The sequence below is a fragment of the Hyla sarda genome, chromosome 1 (assembly GCF_029499605.1).
Source record: "Hyla sarda isolate aHylSar1 chromosome 1, aHylSar1.hap1, whole genome shotgun sequence".
NCBI lineage: Eukaryota > Metazoa > Chordata > Amphibia > Anura > Hylidae > Hyla > Hyla sarda.
Genome location: NC_079189.1, coordinates 122973176 through 122990337, shown reverse-complemented (window position 1 = coordinate 122990337; position 17162 = coordinate 122973176). Strand labels below are relative to the sequence as shown.

Below are 17162 nucleotides of genomic sequence, written 5' to 3'. Positions count from 1 at the left end.
CCAGAGCGGTGTGGCCCAAGACAAGGCCTTTCCTGAAAGAAGGCTTACTACGAACGCCACCTTAGACCGTTCTGTAGGAAACAAGTCTGACAACATCTCCATATGCAGGGAACACTGAGACAAAAATCCACGGCAGAGTCTGGAGTCCCCATCAAATTTGTCCGGCAGGGACAAGCGGAGGTTAGGAGCGGCCACTCGCTGCGGAGGAGGTGCAGGAGCTGGCGGAGGAGATGGTTGCTGCTGTAGCAGAGGCAGAATTTGCTGTAACATGGCGGTCAACTGCGACAGCTGCTGTCCTTGTTGGGCAATCTGCTGCGATTGCTGAGCGACCACCGTGGGAAGATCAGCGAGACTTGGCAGCGGCACCTCAGCGGGATCCATGGCCGGATCTACTGTCACGATTCGGCTTCCAGGTAGTGGATCCTCTGTGCCAGAGAGGGATTGGCGTGGACCGTGCTAGTGGACCGGTTCTAAGCCACTACTGGTTTTCACCAGAGCCCGCCGCAAAGCGGGATGGTCTTGCTGCGGCGGTAGTGACCAGGTCGTATCCACTAGCAACGGCTCACCTCTCTGGCTGCTGAAGATGGGCGCGGTACAAGGGAGTAGGCAGAAGCAAGGTCAGACGTAGCAGAAGGTCGGGGGCAGGCGGCAAGGTTCGTAGTCAGGATGGGTAGCAGAAGTTCAGGTACACAGGCTTTGGACACACTAAACGCTTTCACTGGCACAAGGCAACAAGATCCGGCAAGGGAGTGCAAGGGAGGAGACTAGATATAACCAGGGAACAGGTGGGAACCAATTAAGCTAATTGGGCCAGGCACCAATCATTGGTGCACTGGCCCTTTAAGTCTCAGGGAGCTGGCGCGCGCGCGCCCTAGAGAGCGGAGCCGCGCGCGCCAGCACATGACCGCAGGAGACGGGAACGGGTAAGTGACCTGGGATGCGATTCGCGAGCGGGCGCGTCCCGCTGTGCGAATCGCATCCCCAACGGCCATGGCAGAGCAGCGCTCCCGGTCAGCGCTGACCGGGGAGCTGCAGGGAGAAAGACGCCGTGAGCGCTCCGGGGAGGAGCGGGGACCCGGAGCGCTAGGCGTAACAACAATGACCTAAATCTTAAGTTTACATCGCAATTCTCCACTGTGTGTGTTCCCTTTTTGGACATTCTCTTATGTGCACCTTCTCAGTCTAAGGGACAACCCAAACAAATTATTGTTAAACCATTTAGAAAAGAAACGGCTGGAAATACTATCCTGCAGGCGAGTTCCTGTCATCTCCGACATGTGGTTCGTAACATCCCCTATGGGGAATGGGTAAGACTAAGAAGGAACTGCCTGCAGGATGATGTTTTCAAACAGGAATCCTTAGTCTTACATGATAGGTTGAAAGCTAGAGGATATGATGAGGTCACTTTAAATAATGCATATGTAAAAGCAAAAAATTTGGATCGAGCCACCCTGATATCCTCTACACATAACAGCTCTAGAAATAGGATAGACTTGCCTTCTACATAGGAGTTGCATAAGAAAAAGAAACTCCCTGTTTTTGTTACCAGTTATAGTCGTCAATTTCATACTATTGGTAAAATTATGCAAAAATATCTTCCTATTCTTGAAAATGATAGTGCATTACAGGATTTTGATAAAACCTACATTAAAACTGTTTCCAGAGGAGGTCCTTCACTTAGTACTAAATTATCGCCTAGTCTATTCCTGATAGAATCTAGTACATCCAATACACATACATGGTTACATCACCCAGGCATATGGAGATGTGGACATAACCATTGCATCACATGTGCACACATACAAGTATGCAACTTCTTTGTCTCATACACTACGGGTAAACAGTACCTTAACAAATCTTACAGTAATTGTAACACTACTTCGGTAGTATATTTAGCCTCATGCAGTCTTTGTCGATGCCAATATGTAGGCTGCACATCGAATTCATTAAAAACAAGGATTAGACGACATATCTCCGATGCTAAAAACGATCAATACAATATTTCAGCCCTTTCGAAGCATTTCAGGGATAAGCATAATGGAGATGTGTCGGCCTTACAAATAAAAGTAATTGAAAAGTAATATTAGGGGTGGAGACCTGAGAAGTAAGTAGTTGAACAGAGAGTCTTACTGGATTTTTTTGTTAAATACAAGAGAGCCTGTAGGAATGAATTTAAGAAATGATTTGATTTTGACATACTAATTTTCTATGTTTGGCTCTCTGTTCGACAGCTTCCCTCTCTCCAAGCTATTCTACTTCTTTGTGGCTATTTCTATTACCATTGATATTGTATGTTTCCGAATGCCCACAGATATTATATATGCCTGCGGGCTTTTCAAATACGTTCAATATGGTTTGGACTCCTGATGCTGCTGCCACCTCCAGGCTGTCTCATTCAGCCACTATATGGTCTCTTCTCATGCTTCAGCCAACTCCAGGCTGTGTCATTCAGCCACTATATGGTCTACTCGTAATTCAGCCACCTCCAGGCTGTGCCATTCATCCAATATATGGTTTACTGATACTTCAGCCAGCTCCAGTCTGTGGCATTCAGCAACTACATGGTTTAGTAATGCGGCTGGGCCTAGGACATTACCGTTATATGTTTATGGTAGCACTAGGTACCATACATCTGCAATGGAAATTTCAATATTCATCTTTAATTCTTAGAAATTGTGAGGCCCTATTGTCTCCTCATGTGCCACCAACTCCAGGCTGTGCCATTCAGCCACTATATGATCTCCCCATGCTGCCACACACTCCAGGCAGTCATTCAGCCACTATATGGTCTCCTCATACTGATGCCACCACCAGGCTGTCTCATTCAGTCACTATATGGTTTCTTCTCATGCTTCAGCCAACTCCAGGCTGTGTCATCGTGCTGTCATGTGACTCCTTGTTAGATTTGGTCCTTTGTACCAACATGCTGGGGTCAGAGACACTAAAACTTGGGAGTTAAAAGTTCAATTTCAAAACCCTCAATTTGAATTTAGAAATCTTACATTTTTATTTAAAATTCTTAATTTTCAATGGTCTCCTCATGCTTCTGCCAACTCCAGGCTGTGCCATTCAGACACTTTATGGTCTACTCATGCATCAGCCACCTCCAGCCTGTGCCATTCAGCAACTATATGGTCTCCTAATGCTTCAGCCAACTCCAGGCTGTGTCATTCAGCCAATATATGGTTTACTGATGCTGCTGGGCCTGAGTCTGGGAATAAAAATTGTGTTATAGTAGCACTAGCTACCCAAAATCTTCGGTTTAAATTTCAGATTTCGTCTTTTAATCTTAGGGATTGTAAAGCCCTAGTGTCTACTCATGCTGCTGCCAACTCCTGGCTGTACCATGCAGACACTATATGGTCTCCTCATGCTTCAGCCAACTCCAGGCTGTGTCATTCAGGTAATATATGGTTTACTGCTGCTGCTGGGCCTGGGTCTGGGTCTAAAATTTTTTTATGGTAGCACTAACTACCATAAATCTTCAATTTAAATTTCAAAATTCATCTTTTAATCTAAGGGATTGTGAAGCCCTAGTGTCTACTCATGCTGCTGCCAGCCCCAGGATGTGTCATTCAGCCACTATATGGTCTCCTCATGCTGCCAACACCTCCATGCTGTGTCATTCAGCCACTATATGGTCTCCTCATGCTTCAGCCTCATCCAAGCTGTGTCATTCAGCCACTATATGGTCTCCTCATGCTGCCAACACCTCCACGCTGTGTCATTCAGCCACTATATAGTCTCCTAATACTGATGCCACCTCAAGGCTCTGTCATTGTCAGCGATGCCTGTAATCTGCATGTCATAGTGAATAACAGTATTATTTCACTACCCCAACACACCATATGCGTGTTCTACACCCCTATTGAAGCTATATGTAGGCCAGAAATAGCCGTTTTTAACCCCTTATTGACGAAGGACGTATATTTACGTCTATCAACGGCCGGGACCCGCGGCTAATACAGGACATCACCGATCGCGGTAATAACCCTTCAGATCCGGAGTCTGGATGCAGAGTCCATGATCAGAAAAATAAAGGCGGTACAGACTTGGATGGTCGGGGCCAGAGAAGCTCACACTACAGTCCAGCCTTTGGTGAGAGAAGGCAGAGGCCTGAAAGGACTACCTTGTTTGCAGCCAGTGTCCAGGGCGTTGCCTTGAGCAACATGAAGAAGGTAGGAGGCTCCAAGGAACACCAGTTTCTATAAAGTGAAGCTGAAAGTTCCTGAAGACTTACAGCAGATGGGCTTAAAGGAATCGGCTCATAAAGACTTTTCAAAGGCAGTGGAAGCCTTTTCGGTGTCTTATGACTCAGAGAATACCCAGCTGGTCAGCTTGTCTGACAATGAAGTTACCATTAAGAGGGTGAACATGTTGGGTAACATCCATTTCCGAAGTCTTCGGACAAAATTGTCTGTGATATCAAGAATCAAAGAAGCCAGAAAGAATCTGGAAAGCTTATGTCTGTCAGTGTCTAGATTCCATGTGCAATTTGATGTACGAAAAGACTTGATGCGCTCAGTAATCGGCACTCGTGGCACAAATATACAACAAGCAAGGAGAATCCCTGGGGTGACTGCTGTTGTTCTTGATAAAGATACATGTACGTGTCATGTTTATGGTGAGAACCAAGATGCTGTGAAGAAGGCAAGAAGTTACCTGGAGTTGGCTGAGGAGGTAATCTGGGTTCCCCGAAACTTGGTGAGAAAAGTAATTGGGAAGAAAGGAAGGCGCATTCAGAAGGTTGTCGACCAGTCAGCGGTTGTTAGAGTGAGAGTTGAGAGTGGTAAGAAGAGCTCCCAAGACGAGGGAATGGTCCCCTTTGTATTCCTGGGCACAAAGGACAGTGTTACTAAAGCAACCATTCTACTGGACTACCACCTCAAAAGGTTGAAGAAAGTGGACCAACTTCAGCTAACTCGACCAAAGAGAAGGACAAATGCATCTCCGGTGGTCTGACGGGAGGGGGGGGGGATATGTGACAGTGTGGCAAGGAAAGGATGCATTTCCCCCACAGATCCTGCAGAAATCTCCACCTGTGGACTAATCAATGAGGCAGCAGAAAGGGGAAGGGTCCCTAAAAGCAAGAGAAACAGAATAATCTGGGCTCTCCCTTAGACAGAAGTGGTTGTTAGAGGGGGGAGACAACGTATCCAGTGCCAGGCAGGCACAACAAGGGCTGCTGAGGACACAAGTGTGGACTCCCGGAGTGAGAGACGCGGCTCCTGTAACATATAGCAGGTGGCTGTACGAATGGGTCTTTATGTTCAAATGTGAACTGTGTCTTATAAGGCAGCAGGACTTATTGTGTTTAAACTGGCAGGGAAAAGCCCATCAGTTATTAGTCAGGGCATGCTACATGTGTAGTGAGTGGCTAGACGGCCTAGGAGTTATTTTTATGTTTTGTTTATTTTGTTTATTCTGCACCCCGTTTAATAAACCTGGCGAGGAGCCAGAATTGCAGAAAGGACTCGCTGTTTGCCGGTTTATTGTGGAAAAATGTGTCCTTTGGCTACGGCAAAGGACGATCCCAGAGTGAAACCCTTTACAATATATATATATATATATATATATATATATATATATATATATATATATATAGTACAGACCAAAATGAAAATTGTAGATTCACACTGAAGGCATCAAAACTCTGAATTAACACATGTGGAATTTATAGACATAACAAAAATTTGGAAACAACTGAAAATATGTCATATTATAGGTTCTTCAAAGTAGCCACCTTTTGCTTTGATTACTGCTTTCCACACTCTTGGCATTCTCTTGATGAGCTGCAGTCATCTGAAATGGTCTTCCAATAGTCTTGAAGTTGTTCTCAGAGATGCTTAGCACTTGTTGGCCCTTTTGCCTTCACTCTGCGGTCCAGCTCACCCCAAACCATCTCGATTGGGTTCAGGTCCGGTGACTGTGGAGGCCAGGTCATCTGGCGCAGCACCCCATCACTCTCCTTCTTGGTCAAATAGCCCTTACACAGCCTGGAGGTGTGTTTGGGGTCATTGCCCTGTTGAAAAATAAATGATGGTCCAACTAAACGCAAACCAGATGGAATGGCAAGCCGCTGCAAGATGCTGTGGTAGCCATGCTGGTTCAGTATGCCTTGAAAAAATCCCCAACAGTGTCACCAGCAAAGTACCCCGACAGCATCACACCTCCTCCTCCATGCTTCACGGTGGGAAACAGGCATGTAGAGTCCATCCGTTCACCTTTTCTGCGTCGCACAAAGACACGGTGGTTGGAACCAAACATCTCAAATTTGGACTCATCAGACCAAATCGCAGATTTCCACTGGTCTAGTGTCCATTCCTTGTGTTCTTTAGCCCAAACAAGTCTCTTCTGATTGTTGCCTGTCCTTAGCAGTGGTTTCCTAGCAGATATTCTACCACGAAGGCCTGATTCTCACAGTCTCCTCTTAACAGTTGTTCTGGAGATGTGTCTGCTGCTAGAACACTGTGTGATATTGACCTGGTCTCTAATCTGAGCTGCTGTTAACCTGCGATTTCTGAGGCTGGAGACTCGGATGAACTCATCCTCCGCAGCAGAGGTGACTCTTGGTCTTCCTTTCCTGGAGCGGTCCACATGTGAGCCAGTTTCTTTGTAGCTCTTGATGGTTTTTGTGACAGCACTTGGGGACACTTTCCACCGAGAATATGACATATTTTCAGTTGTTTCACACATTTTTGTTAAGTATAAAATGAGAAGGTGTGTCCAAACTTTTGGTCTGTACTATATATATATATATATATATATATATATATATATATATATAGAACTTCCTCTGCAAGGAAACAGCACCCAACACCAGGTCCAGGTAAAGTGCAAGCTACAGGGTCTTTATTGCATCAAGAGAGACAATGCGACGTTTCGGCTAACAAGCCTTTTTTCAAGCATGCTTGAAAAAGGCTTGTTAGCCGAAACGTCACATTGTCTCTCTTGATGCAATTAAGACCCTGTAGCTTGCACTTTACCTGGACCTGGTGTTGGGTGCTGTTTCCTTGCGGAGGAAGTTCTATGTGGATCCAGTGTGGCACACTGGGGGTTACACTGCACCACACCTGAGCAATCCTGTGCTGGAGTTCACATAGTGATTACTATATATATATATATATATATATATATATATATATATATATATATTCACATAATTTGTGCTCGGTTATTATTTATTTTAATATTTTTAATATTTTTTTCTTAGGGATTTTTTTCTACACAGCTATAGTCCTTTTTAACCCCTTAAGGACTTGGCCAATTTTTTTTTTTTTACAATTTAGTTTTTTCCTCCTCCCCTTCAAATTATCATAATGCTTTCAATTTTCCACCTACAGACCCATAAGAGGTTGCGGTGTCGAAAGGGTTGATGACGGACATCATCCCAAACGGTGATGTTCTCATTAGCTATGAGTTCTGACAGCAGTCAGGACCAATCTGCTATGATGCAGCTTCATTGTTCAGGAGCGGGACAAGGGTGTACAGGTATACCCTTGGTGCTTAACCCCTTAAGGACCGGGCATTTTTCGGTTTTTGCTCTTTCGTTTTTTCCTCCTTACCTTTAAAAAATCATAACTCTTAAAATTTTGCACCTAAAAATCTGTATTATGGCATTTTTTTTGCGCCACTAATATTACTTTGTAATGATATCAGTAATTTTACCCAAAAATCTACGGCGAAATGGGAAAAAAAATTCATTGTGCGACAAAATTGAAAAAATACAGCCATTTTGTACATTTTTGGGGCTTCCGTTTCTACGTAGTAAATTTTTCGGTAAAAATGACACCTTATCTTTATTCTCTAGGTCCATATGGTTAAAATCATACCCTACTTGTATAGGTTTGATTTTGTATTGCTTCAGAAAAAAACTACATGCAGGAAAATGTATACGTTTAAAATTGTCATCTTCTGACCCATATAACTTTTTTATTTTTCCGTGTTCAGGGCACTATGAGGGTTCATTTTTTGCGCCGTGAAGTTTTTGTCGGTACCATTTTTGCATTGATCACTTTTTATTCATCTTTTAAAAAAGTGACCAAAAATACGCTTTTTTGGACTTTGCAATTTTTTTGCGCGTAAGCCATTGACTGTGTGGTTTAATTAGCAGTATATTTTTTTAAATCGGACATTTCCGCACGCGGCGATACCACAAATGTTTATTTTTGTTTTTATTTACACTGTTTTTTTTTAATTATTATTGGAAATGCCGGGTGATTCAAACTTTTATTAGGGGAAGGGATAATTCAAAGGGTTAATTATTTTTTTACACTTTTCTTTTGAAATATTATAGTCCCCATAGGGGGCTATAACATTGCATTTACTGATCTTTAATTGTGTTCAATGCATCTCCATAGGGATGCATTGATCAGGGTTTTCGGCGATTGATTGCTCAAGCCTGGATCTCAGGCTTGAAGCATTCAATCTGCGATCGGACTGCAGGAAGGAAGGTAAGAGATCTTTCTCCAGTAGTACTTGTTAGGGATGCCGCGATTTCACCGTGGCGATCCCGAACAGCTCCCTGAGCTAACCGGCACTTTTTACTTTCACTTTTAGCCGCGTGGCTCAGCTTTGAGTGCGCGGCTAAAGGGTTAATAGCACGCGGCACCGCGATCAGTGCCGCGCACTATTAGAGACGGGTCCTGGCTTCACTATGACACCGGGCCCGTCGTGATATGATTCGGGGTCACCGTGGGAACCCGCGTTATATCACGGGAGCGGGACCAAGGATGTACTCATACGTCCTTGGTCCTTAAGAGGTTAAGGTTTCAAACTGACAAAGTAAAGCTACCTTGATCTCAACAATCCCAGAGGAAGTTGGAGTGCAAAACACGATGGAAGGTGAGGTAGAGTGCTGTCCAGGAAGACAACTATCTGTATATTTAATGTTCTGCTGTTGTTCATTGGTATGTGATACTTGTGCCTAAGTGGCTTAAACGTGTTATCCCCTTATTACTTCCTAGGGGCTAGTTTATATTATTTATTTGTAGGCCAATTACAACTATCCATAGCAAATATACTGGGAACTTCTTTTACAAAATGTATACAGTGAACCAGGGATTGATATTAGAATATTAGTGGCATAAATGTTTCAACCAATTGACAACGATAATTTATTTTTTATAAAAATATTAACTATGCAGCTAGGGGATTTTTACAGCTTGAATATACTAGTGTGAGAGCTGTCTTTCATTCTACCTTAACCTTAACCCCTTAAGGACTGAGCGTTTTTCCATTTTTGCACTCGTTACTCGTTACGTTTTTCGTTTTTTTGCACCTAAAAATCCATATGATGGCTTATTTTTTGTGCCACCAATTCTAATTTGTAAGGACATCAGTCTTTTTACCCAAAAATCTATGGCGAAACAAAAATAAAATAAAAATCATTGTGAAAAATTGAAGAAAAAACACAATTTTGTTACCGGGGCTTCCAGTTTCTACGCAGTAAATTTTTCGGTAAAAATTACACATTATCTTCATTCTTTAGGTCCACACAATTAAATTGATACCCTACTTATATAGGTTCGATTTTGTTGTACTACTGGACAAAATCATAACTACATGAACGAAAATTAATACGTTTAAAATTGCCATTTTCCGACCCCTATTTTTCTGAATACGGAGCAGTATGAGGGCTCATTTTTTGCACCATGATCTGAAGTTTTTATCAGTACCATTTTTGTATTGATTGGACTTTTTGATCGCTTTTTATTCATTTATTCTTTTTATAAAAAGCGACCAAAAATACGTTATTTTGGACTTTGGAATTTTTTGGCACATACACCATTGACCGTGCTCACGAACTATTTACACACGCGGCGATACCACATATGTTTATTTTTAATATGGTTACATATTTTTTAGAAGGAATTTGGGAAAAGGGGGTGATTTTAACTTTAAATAAGGAAGAGGTTAATGGGTGTTTTTTTTTTTTTTATTCAACAACTTTGACAGCGGCGATCAAAAGGTTTAATAGCCGGCCGCATGTCAGATCAAAAGGTTTAATAGCCAGCCGCATGTCAGCTTTCAACGCCAGCCCCCAGCTACAGGAATCAGCTGGGGGCCAGCAGGTATGATGCGAGCTCGCGTCAGGAGGCCATGCCATACAACGGTTGCCTTCTCAGGACGAGCCAGCTCATACTTAGATTAAAAAGCATGTTTTATGCTTGTTCTGTACCTATTATAATAAAAAAAACACTATATTAGATCTTTATTTAAAAAAAAAGCTCCATTTGTGTTCTATAGCTTCTGTTATCAGTAAAGTCTATCAGCGAAACAATTCTCCAATGTTGCTTCTTTTCAGGGATTATCTTTTCTCTTTTTGAACAAAGAAAGGCTGAAAGAAGCTTTTCCAGACAGCTGTTTCTGTTTTTCAATAAAAACCTACAGAGATAATGTTTCTAGAACAAACAAGAATAAAAAAAGGGTTTTCAGAGGTGTCTGTTATGGACGGAGTTGTCTCTTTATGAGACAGCCCCTTTAACCCATTCAGGACATCGGGTTTAAATGTACACCGTCATCTCACTCCTGGTGTATGAAGCGTGCTCATAAGCTGAGCGTGCTTCATACCCAGTTGGTCCAAGTTGCTATCAGCAGCCGAGACTAATGTTGCACGTTGACTGGCTAATGTTGCACATTGACAGTCAGACTGATAGTTGGCATTAACCTTGCATTCAGATGCCACGTCTAGGACTCAGCATCTAAAATGGGTTAAAAGTATTTCCAGATAGCTTAAGGGGTTAATAACTAGACACTCATTTAAGGGCCTACCTATCTACTACCCTGAGACATTTTATGATTACAATTTACCTAAATAAAATGGTGTATGGCAGACGCAATACTCAAATAGATTGCAATACAATCTTAAATCTAATTTATAAAGAAAGAAAATGATGGCTTTACAGACAAAGCAACATTTTCACATTTCCTTTCACCTTTCATTTCTGTGACTCTGTTAATTGACAGCATATTAACTATATAGCTTCAAACGCGGCAGATAAATGCCATAAAATAATAATGCCCAGACAGAGAAGCATTAAATGCCACTCAAGAAAAAGCCTATGGCAGTTTCCAAACTGTGGTCCTGGATTAATATATTTTTAAACCAAAAGCTTTATGGCTTCATTATAAAAATGGTATTTATAGCTTAAGAAATACATTTTAGAAAAATGGAGCAGTGCATTTTTCCTCTGGACGTTCAGTATATAGTGCCCTTTGATAGATATGCTTCACTTAAAAAAAAAATAAATAAATAAAATTTAAAGTAGCCTCGCCAAATCAAAGTCAGAAACAGGTGCAATATGCTGATAAAGGAATGGACTCCATCCGACAGAACTGACATTTCAAAGGAATCAGCAGAACTAGACGAATTGCAATGAAAGAAGAGTTCCATTGACTTAAGGGGATGATGGTTTCGTTTTCAGCCATGCTTTACTTTCGGGATTTATAGCACTTTATTTAAATTTGCTTTTATTATATTTATTATGATTTATGTTATTGGTATTATTGGCAGTTTCATTAAAAGATTCATATACAAATAGACCACATAGTTAACCTTCAACATTGTTCAGCAAATTGTAACTGCAATTTTTTTGAATATGCTGCTTACGGAGATGTAATAGATAAAATGCTGAGCAAGACTTGATACAATGTGACTTTAAAGCTAATGATGTATTATTGCTATATAGAATTAATTGAAAGTAACATGTTTCTTTAAATATAACACCATTTTGTGCTGATTTGACAGTGATGAAACTCCTAAATATCTTGTTTGTTTTGTATATTGATATAATGTATAGCCTAAAACACTGTTCAGATTTCAGTTTTTTCACTTGGAAATGTTAATAGAAACCACTAGAATCAGTGATGATAGAGATCAAAGCATATCTGTTATATCATTTATAAAAAAAAATGTAAACAGCCATTATTCCAGTGTGAACAAAGCTTTATGCATAATAGAAACTCCAGCAAGCACTGGTTATTGTATACACTCCCTTGTCTAGCTCACATGATAACTGGGCAGCTGGGACCATGCGGATATGATGCGAGCTCAGCTCCTGACCTCGCTTTATACCCCTGCCATGTCGCTGCGCCAATTATAAACAACATTTTGTGGCAAGGGGTTATAAGGTAGACAGCACCTTTGTCAAAAATTAAGAAGGATTTGTTAAACTCAATATAATTATTGGATAGTAGGGATATTGGCGGAGATTTATCAAAACCTGTGGAGAGGCAAAGTTGACCAGTTGCCTATAGCAACCAATCAGATTGCTTCTTAAATTTTCCAGAGGCCTTGTTAACAATGAAGGAAGCAATCTGATTGGTTGCTATGGACAACTGGGCAACTTTGCCTCTCCACAGGTTTTGATAAATCTCCCCATTGTGTGACATTATGTGTCATCAAGGGGTTAAGCATACACAAAGCATACCATACCCAGTCCTTAAGGTTACACCTTAAGGTTAAACGCCAGCAAAGTAAGATGTGTCTTCCAATACTTTTGTTTATATAGTGCCCTTCTCATGATTAGTGTTGAGCAGCATAGGCCACATTCGAATTCGCGAATATTCGCGAATATATGGACGAATATTCGTCATATATTCGCGAATATTCGCATATTTGTAATATCCTCGTTTTATTTTCGCATGCGCGAAAAATCACGTATGCGAAAATTTGCATAAAAATAGCATAAACGAAAATTCACATATGCGAAAATTAGCATATGCTAATATTCGCATGTGCGAAAATTTGCACGCCAGTTTCACACAGTACTATTAGAGCCTTCTTCACACCAAACAAGCTAGAAGGAGAGAGGGATGATCACTGTGATGTGTACTGTGAAGAAAAAAGAAAAAAAAAACAATATTCGTAATTACGAATATATAGTGCTATATTCGTGAATATTCGCGAATTCACGAATATGCAATATTCGCGAATAAAATTCGCTTTGCGAATATTCGCGAGCAACACTACTCATGATGCATTTCCTAGGCATCACAAAGTGGCTTGGCCAGATAACATCTGCAAAAGGCTATATTTATGTGTGTAGACTATTCCTAATTGTTAACAGGATGCTAAATACAGATGTGTCCAAATATAGATGTGTCTAAATACAGATGTGTCCAAATATAGATGTGTCTAAATACAGATGTGTCCAAATATAGATGTGTCTAAATACAGATGTGTCCAAATATAGATGTGTCTAAATACAGATGTGCTGCATGCTTCTATAATTCTACAATAAAAAATAAAAAAAAGTCCAATTTTTTTTAACAAAATAAGTATGATTAGAATTGCCCTATGCAGATCCCCATAACTTTTTTTTCATATACGGGACAGTATGATGGCTCATTATTTGTGACGTGATCTGTGTAGTCTTTATTGGTACCACTTTTGTGTATATGTGACTTTTTGATCTTTTTTTTTTTTTTTTGTGGGATGCAGCAATTTTGTCATTTATGTCATTCACCAGGTGTGAATATTAACATTATATTTTCATAACTTTGGACATTTACACATGCGATGATACCAAATGTGTTCAGCATATATATTTTCTTTACTCTTTTTTTAAATGGGAAAAGTGGTGATTAAAATTTTTATTGGGAGAGGTAACTATTTACATTTTAAATTTTTTTTTTTTACTATTTATATCAAATTTCTTAAGTCCTCATAGGTAACTATTTATAGAAATCTTTTGATTGCTTATACAGTTTATAAACATGATCTGATCTGTGCTATCAAAGATCTACTTGTATAGCCTGCCTCTGTGGGCAGAAGCGGCACAGAGTGGGAAAGCAGACTAAGCAGAACTTCGGCCACCATTTTAATTCATCGGACCCCCGCAATGGTGCTGCAGGTGATCCAATAAGTGAATACAAGCATCTCAACTGTTTTAGATGCCATGATTAGTATTGATGATGGCATCTGAAGAATAAATGGCCATTACCAGCAATACATAAAAAGCTAATAATTGCATCTTAGTCATGCACTTTCTGAGCTGTAAGTATAAATGATAATGCAGCTTAATGGGGTACTCCATCCCTTGACATCTTATCCCCGCCGCTGGAGACCCCCACGATCTCTCCTGCAGCACTCCCGTTCATGAGCTGCACGGTGCAAAGATAGCTCCGTGGCTGATGACGGGCGATACAGGGGCGGGGGTATCGTGACGTCATGGCTTTGGCCCCTCATGACATCACGCCCTGCCCCCTCAATGCAAGCCTATGGGAGGGGACATCACGATACCCCGACCCCTGTATCGCCTGTCATCAGCCTCGGAGCAATCTACGCTCCTTGTAGCTCATGAATGGGGGTGCTGCAGGAGAGATTGCGGGGGTCCCCAGCAGCGGGACACTAGCAATCAAACATCTTATCCCCTATCCTTTAGATAGGGGATATGATTTCTAGGGGTGGAGTACCCCTTTAACACATTCAGCATTCCACTCTCTGAACTGAAAATTGTATTCAAGTGAATGTTTACAGTAAACACTGCAGTAAAATACATTAGTTCCTGTTGCTTCACACACTGAGGGACTACTGCATTGGACAATTACGAGCAGTGATCAGAATGGCTGGCTTGAGGATTGTCTAAGAAAATTTCCAAATTTTGTTCGCCTGATGGCCTACCTGTATAATGAAAAGTCATTTCCAATAATTGGAGTAGGACATCTGCAGCTGCTCTGTAATTTATGATTCCTTGCATTGGATGGTTTAGCAATTTGGAAATGGTACATAGCTTTGAATTGGATGTAATGAGTAACGTTAGCAGAGTTATACGTCTCCATTTGACTAAGGCAAAGTAATTGATAGAAGCAAAAGCTAATATGCATTGTTTGAGCGGCTTTATTATACATATTATGGCAGCTGTGTAGTCTGCAAAGAAAATATGTATGGATTTGTAGTTCATATATTTCTATTGCCATTATCTGTCATGAAAACATTGACTAAAACAACAACACAAAATTCTAACGTGAAATATCCCTACACCAAAAAACAAAAGGGCAGCAGATTTACTAATGTGTTTGTGCACAGACTTTGTCGTTCAGTGCATGAACAATTGTTGCACCCTGTTGCAATTTAGTCTCTCTTATTTTAGACACATTTATTTTAGGAATATTTGGCAAATTGAGCAGCAACACAGGTTGAACGGCCACGGATCGCAATATTATACTACTGCACTACAGCAATATTATACTACTGCACTACAGCAATATTATACTACTGCACTACAGCTAGTTAACAACATTTTGATCCATTTACAAAGCTTGACAAAGACTCACACTTTTTATATGGTTCAAAGCTAAATTTTCATGTACATGCTATTTGAATATATAGGATGCTTGAACTGATCTCCTTTATATACTTTGTCACAGGGACATATCAAAAGTTTTTGATATACATCCTGCGGTCCTATTATAAGTGTATGGGGCCTTCAAGATAAGTTAGATTGAGATTACTGTGAGATGGGGAGTGAAGTCACCCACATCCATCTTTCATTCTCAACCGATTATGAGGTACATTCACACTTTTTCTGACAACTGCACGCACAGATTTCAGCTACCATGGTCATAAATCATTACAATGCTAGTTGTCATTGTCTTGCAGACTTTATTTTTACATAATAGCAGCTGTTGCATGCATAGAAGTGATACACCCAGTAGGTCTTATAATATACTTACCTTCTCTATCCAGCTACAACCTTTTCCACATTCATGTCTTAGCCTCCAATTAAAAGGTTCCTGTGCTCACAGTAATTTGCTGCTTTAGACTTCAACTATCTGCTGTAAATTAAAGCTATATAGCCAAATTGTGCAGCCGGTTGAAGAAGAGGGCTAAAATATTGTTAATACTACACATCTTCATGGCAATGTAAAGCAGATCTTTAAAGGCTATTGCAATTTTGTTTTATTCTACAGTAGCAAGCAATGGTTTGACTATCCCCAGAACAATTTATGAAGCTATCCACCTTGTCTGCCTGCTCTGCTTATGACTGCTGGAGCATAATAACTATGCTCACTGACTCCTTGTGCTGTAAAGGTAAATCATGAAATGCCAAGAAACTAAGATACTATGTAATTAAGCCATTGCTTGGAAACCCTTTCTAGTAAAGGTGGAACTGCTGTAATGTAAAGGGCACAGAGCACAGTTGTGGGTGCTTAAATCTTAAAAAAAAGATCTTACGTACAGATAATACAGTCATACTGCCGTGATTTACAATGTTCTGTGAAAAAGGTTTGACTTCAAACTTGAAATATACAGAAAAATATTGTGAAAACATTTCACCTTTATAGTCAGAAGGACCAGAGGTATCATAAGAAGAGGTCCTTTTTAGAACCCTGACAATTAACCCAGGCATATGGTTTTAAGTGACTGCCCTAAAGGGAAAAAAAAAACATTTTTTTTATATCAACTGGTGCCACAAAGTTAAACAGATTTGTAAATTACTTCTATTTTAAAATCTTAATCCTTCCAGTACTTATCAGCTGCTGTATGCTCTGCGGGAAGTTGTATAGTTATTTTCAGTGTGACCACAGTGCTCTCTGCTGACACCTCTGTACATGTCAGGAACTGTCCAGAACAGGAGCAAATCCCCATGCCATACCTCTCCTGCTCTGGACAGTTCCTGTCATGGACAGAGGTGTCAGCAGAGAGCACTGTGGTTAGGCAGAACTATACAACTTCCTGTGGAGCATACAGCAGCTGAAACATACTGGAAGGATGGAGATTTTTAAATAGAAGTATTTACAAAGCTGTTTACCTTTTCAAACCAATTGATTTGAATTATTTTTTTTTCACCAGAGTACCCCTTTAACCTCTTGGAGATGCAGGGCGTATGCATACACTCTACATCCCCCATCCTTAAGGATCCAGGGCGTACCAGTACGACAGTGGGAATTCTGGTCCCCGCCGCTCACTGGGCAGGGATCGGACCAGGATGCCTGCTGAAATCCTTCAGCAGGCATCCCCTGACAACACCTAGGGGGGTCCTGATTGGGGATTTGTGGCGATTCTGGGTCAATCAGGTCCCTGGTGACCCGAATAAAAGGGTGATATGTGCAGTCCGAGATGGCACCTATCACCCTTTAGCAGCAGGAGTGAGGTGGCACTGGTGCTGTGTGGGTTTCCTTAATGCACCCACTCCGCCCCTCTTCCGGAGGCGAGA

General features: G+C 41.0%; 1 protein-coding gene across 1 annotated transcript in view; it reads left to right on the top strand.

The window, feature by feature from the left end:
• Positions 1-4962, top strand: part of LOC130345428 (fragile X messenger ribonucleoprotein 1 homolog B-like) — a 616453-nt gene extending 611491 nt beyond the window's left edge. The window contains exons 7-8 of the mRNA XM_056554515.1: positions 2232-2289; positions 4183-4962. Of these exons, the coding sequence (XP_056410490.1) occupies positions 2232-2289; positions 4183-4962 (838 nt within the window). The remainder of the gene's footprint in view (positions 1-2231; positions 2290-4182) is intronic.
• The last annotated feature ends 12200 nt before the right edge of the window (positions 4963-17162 follow it).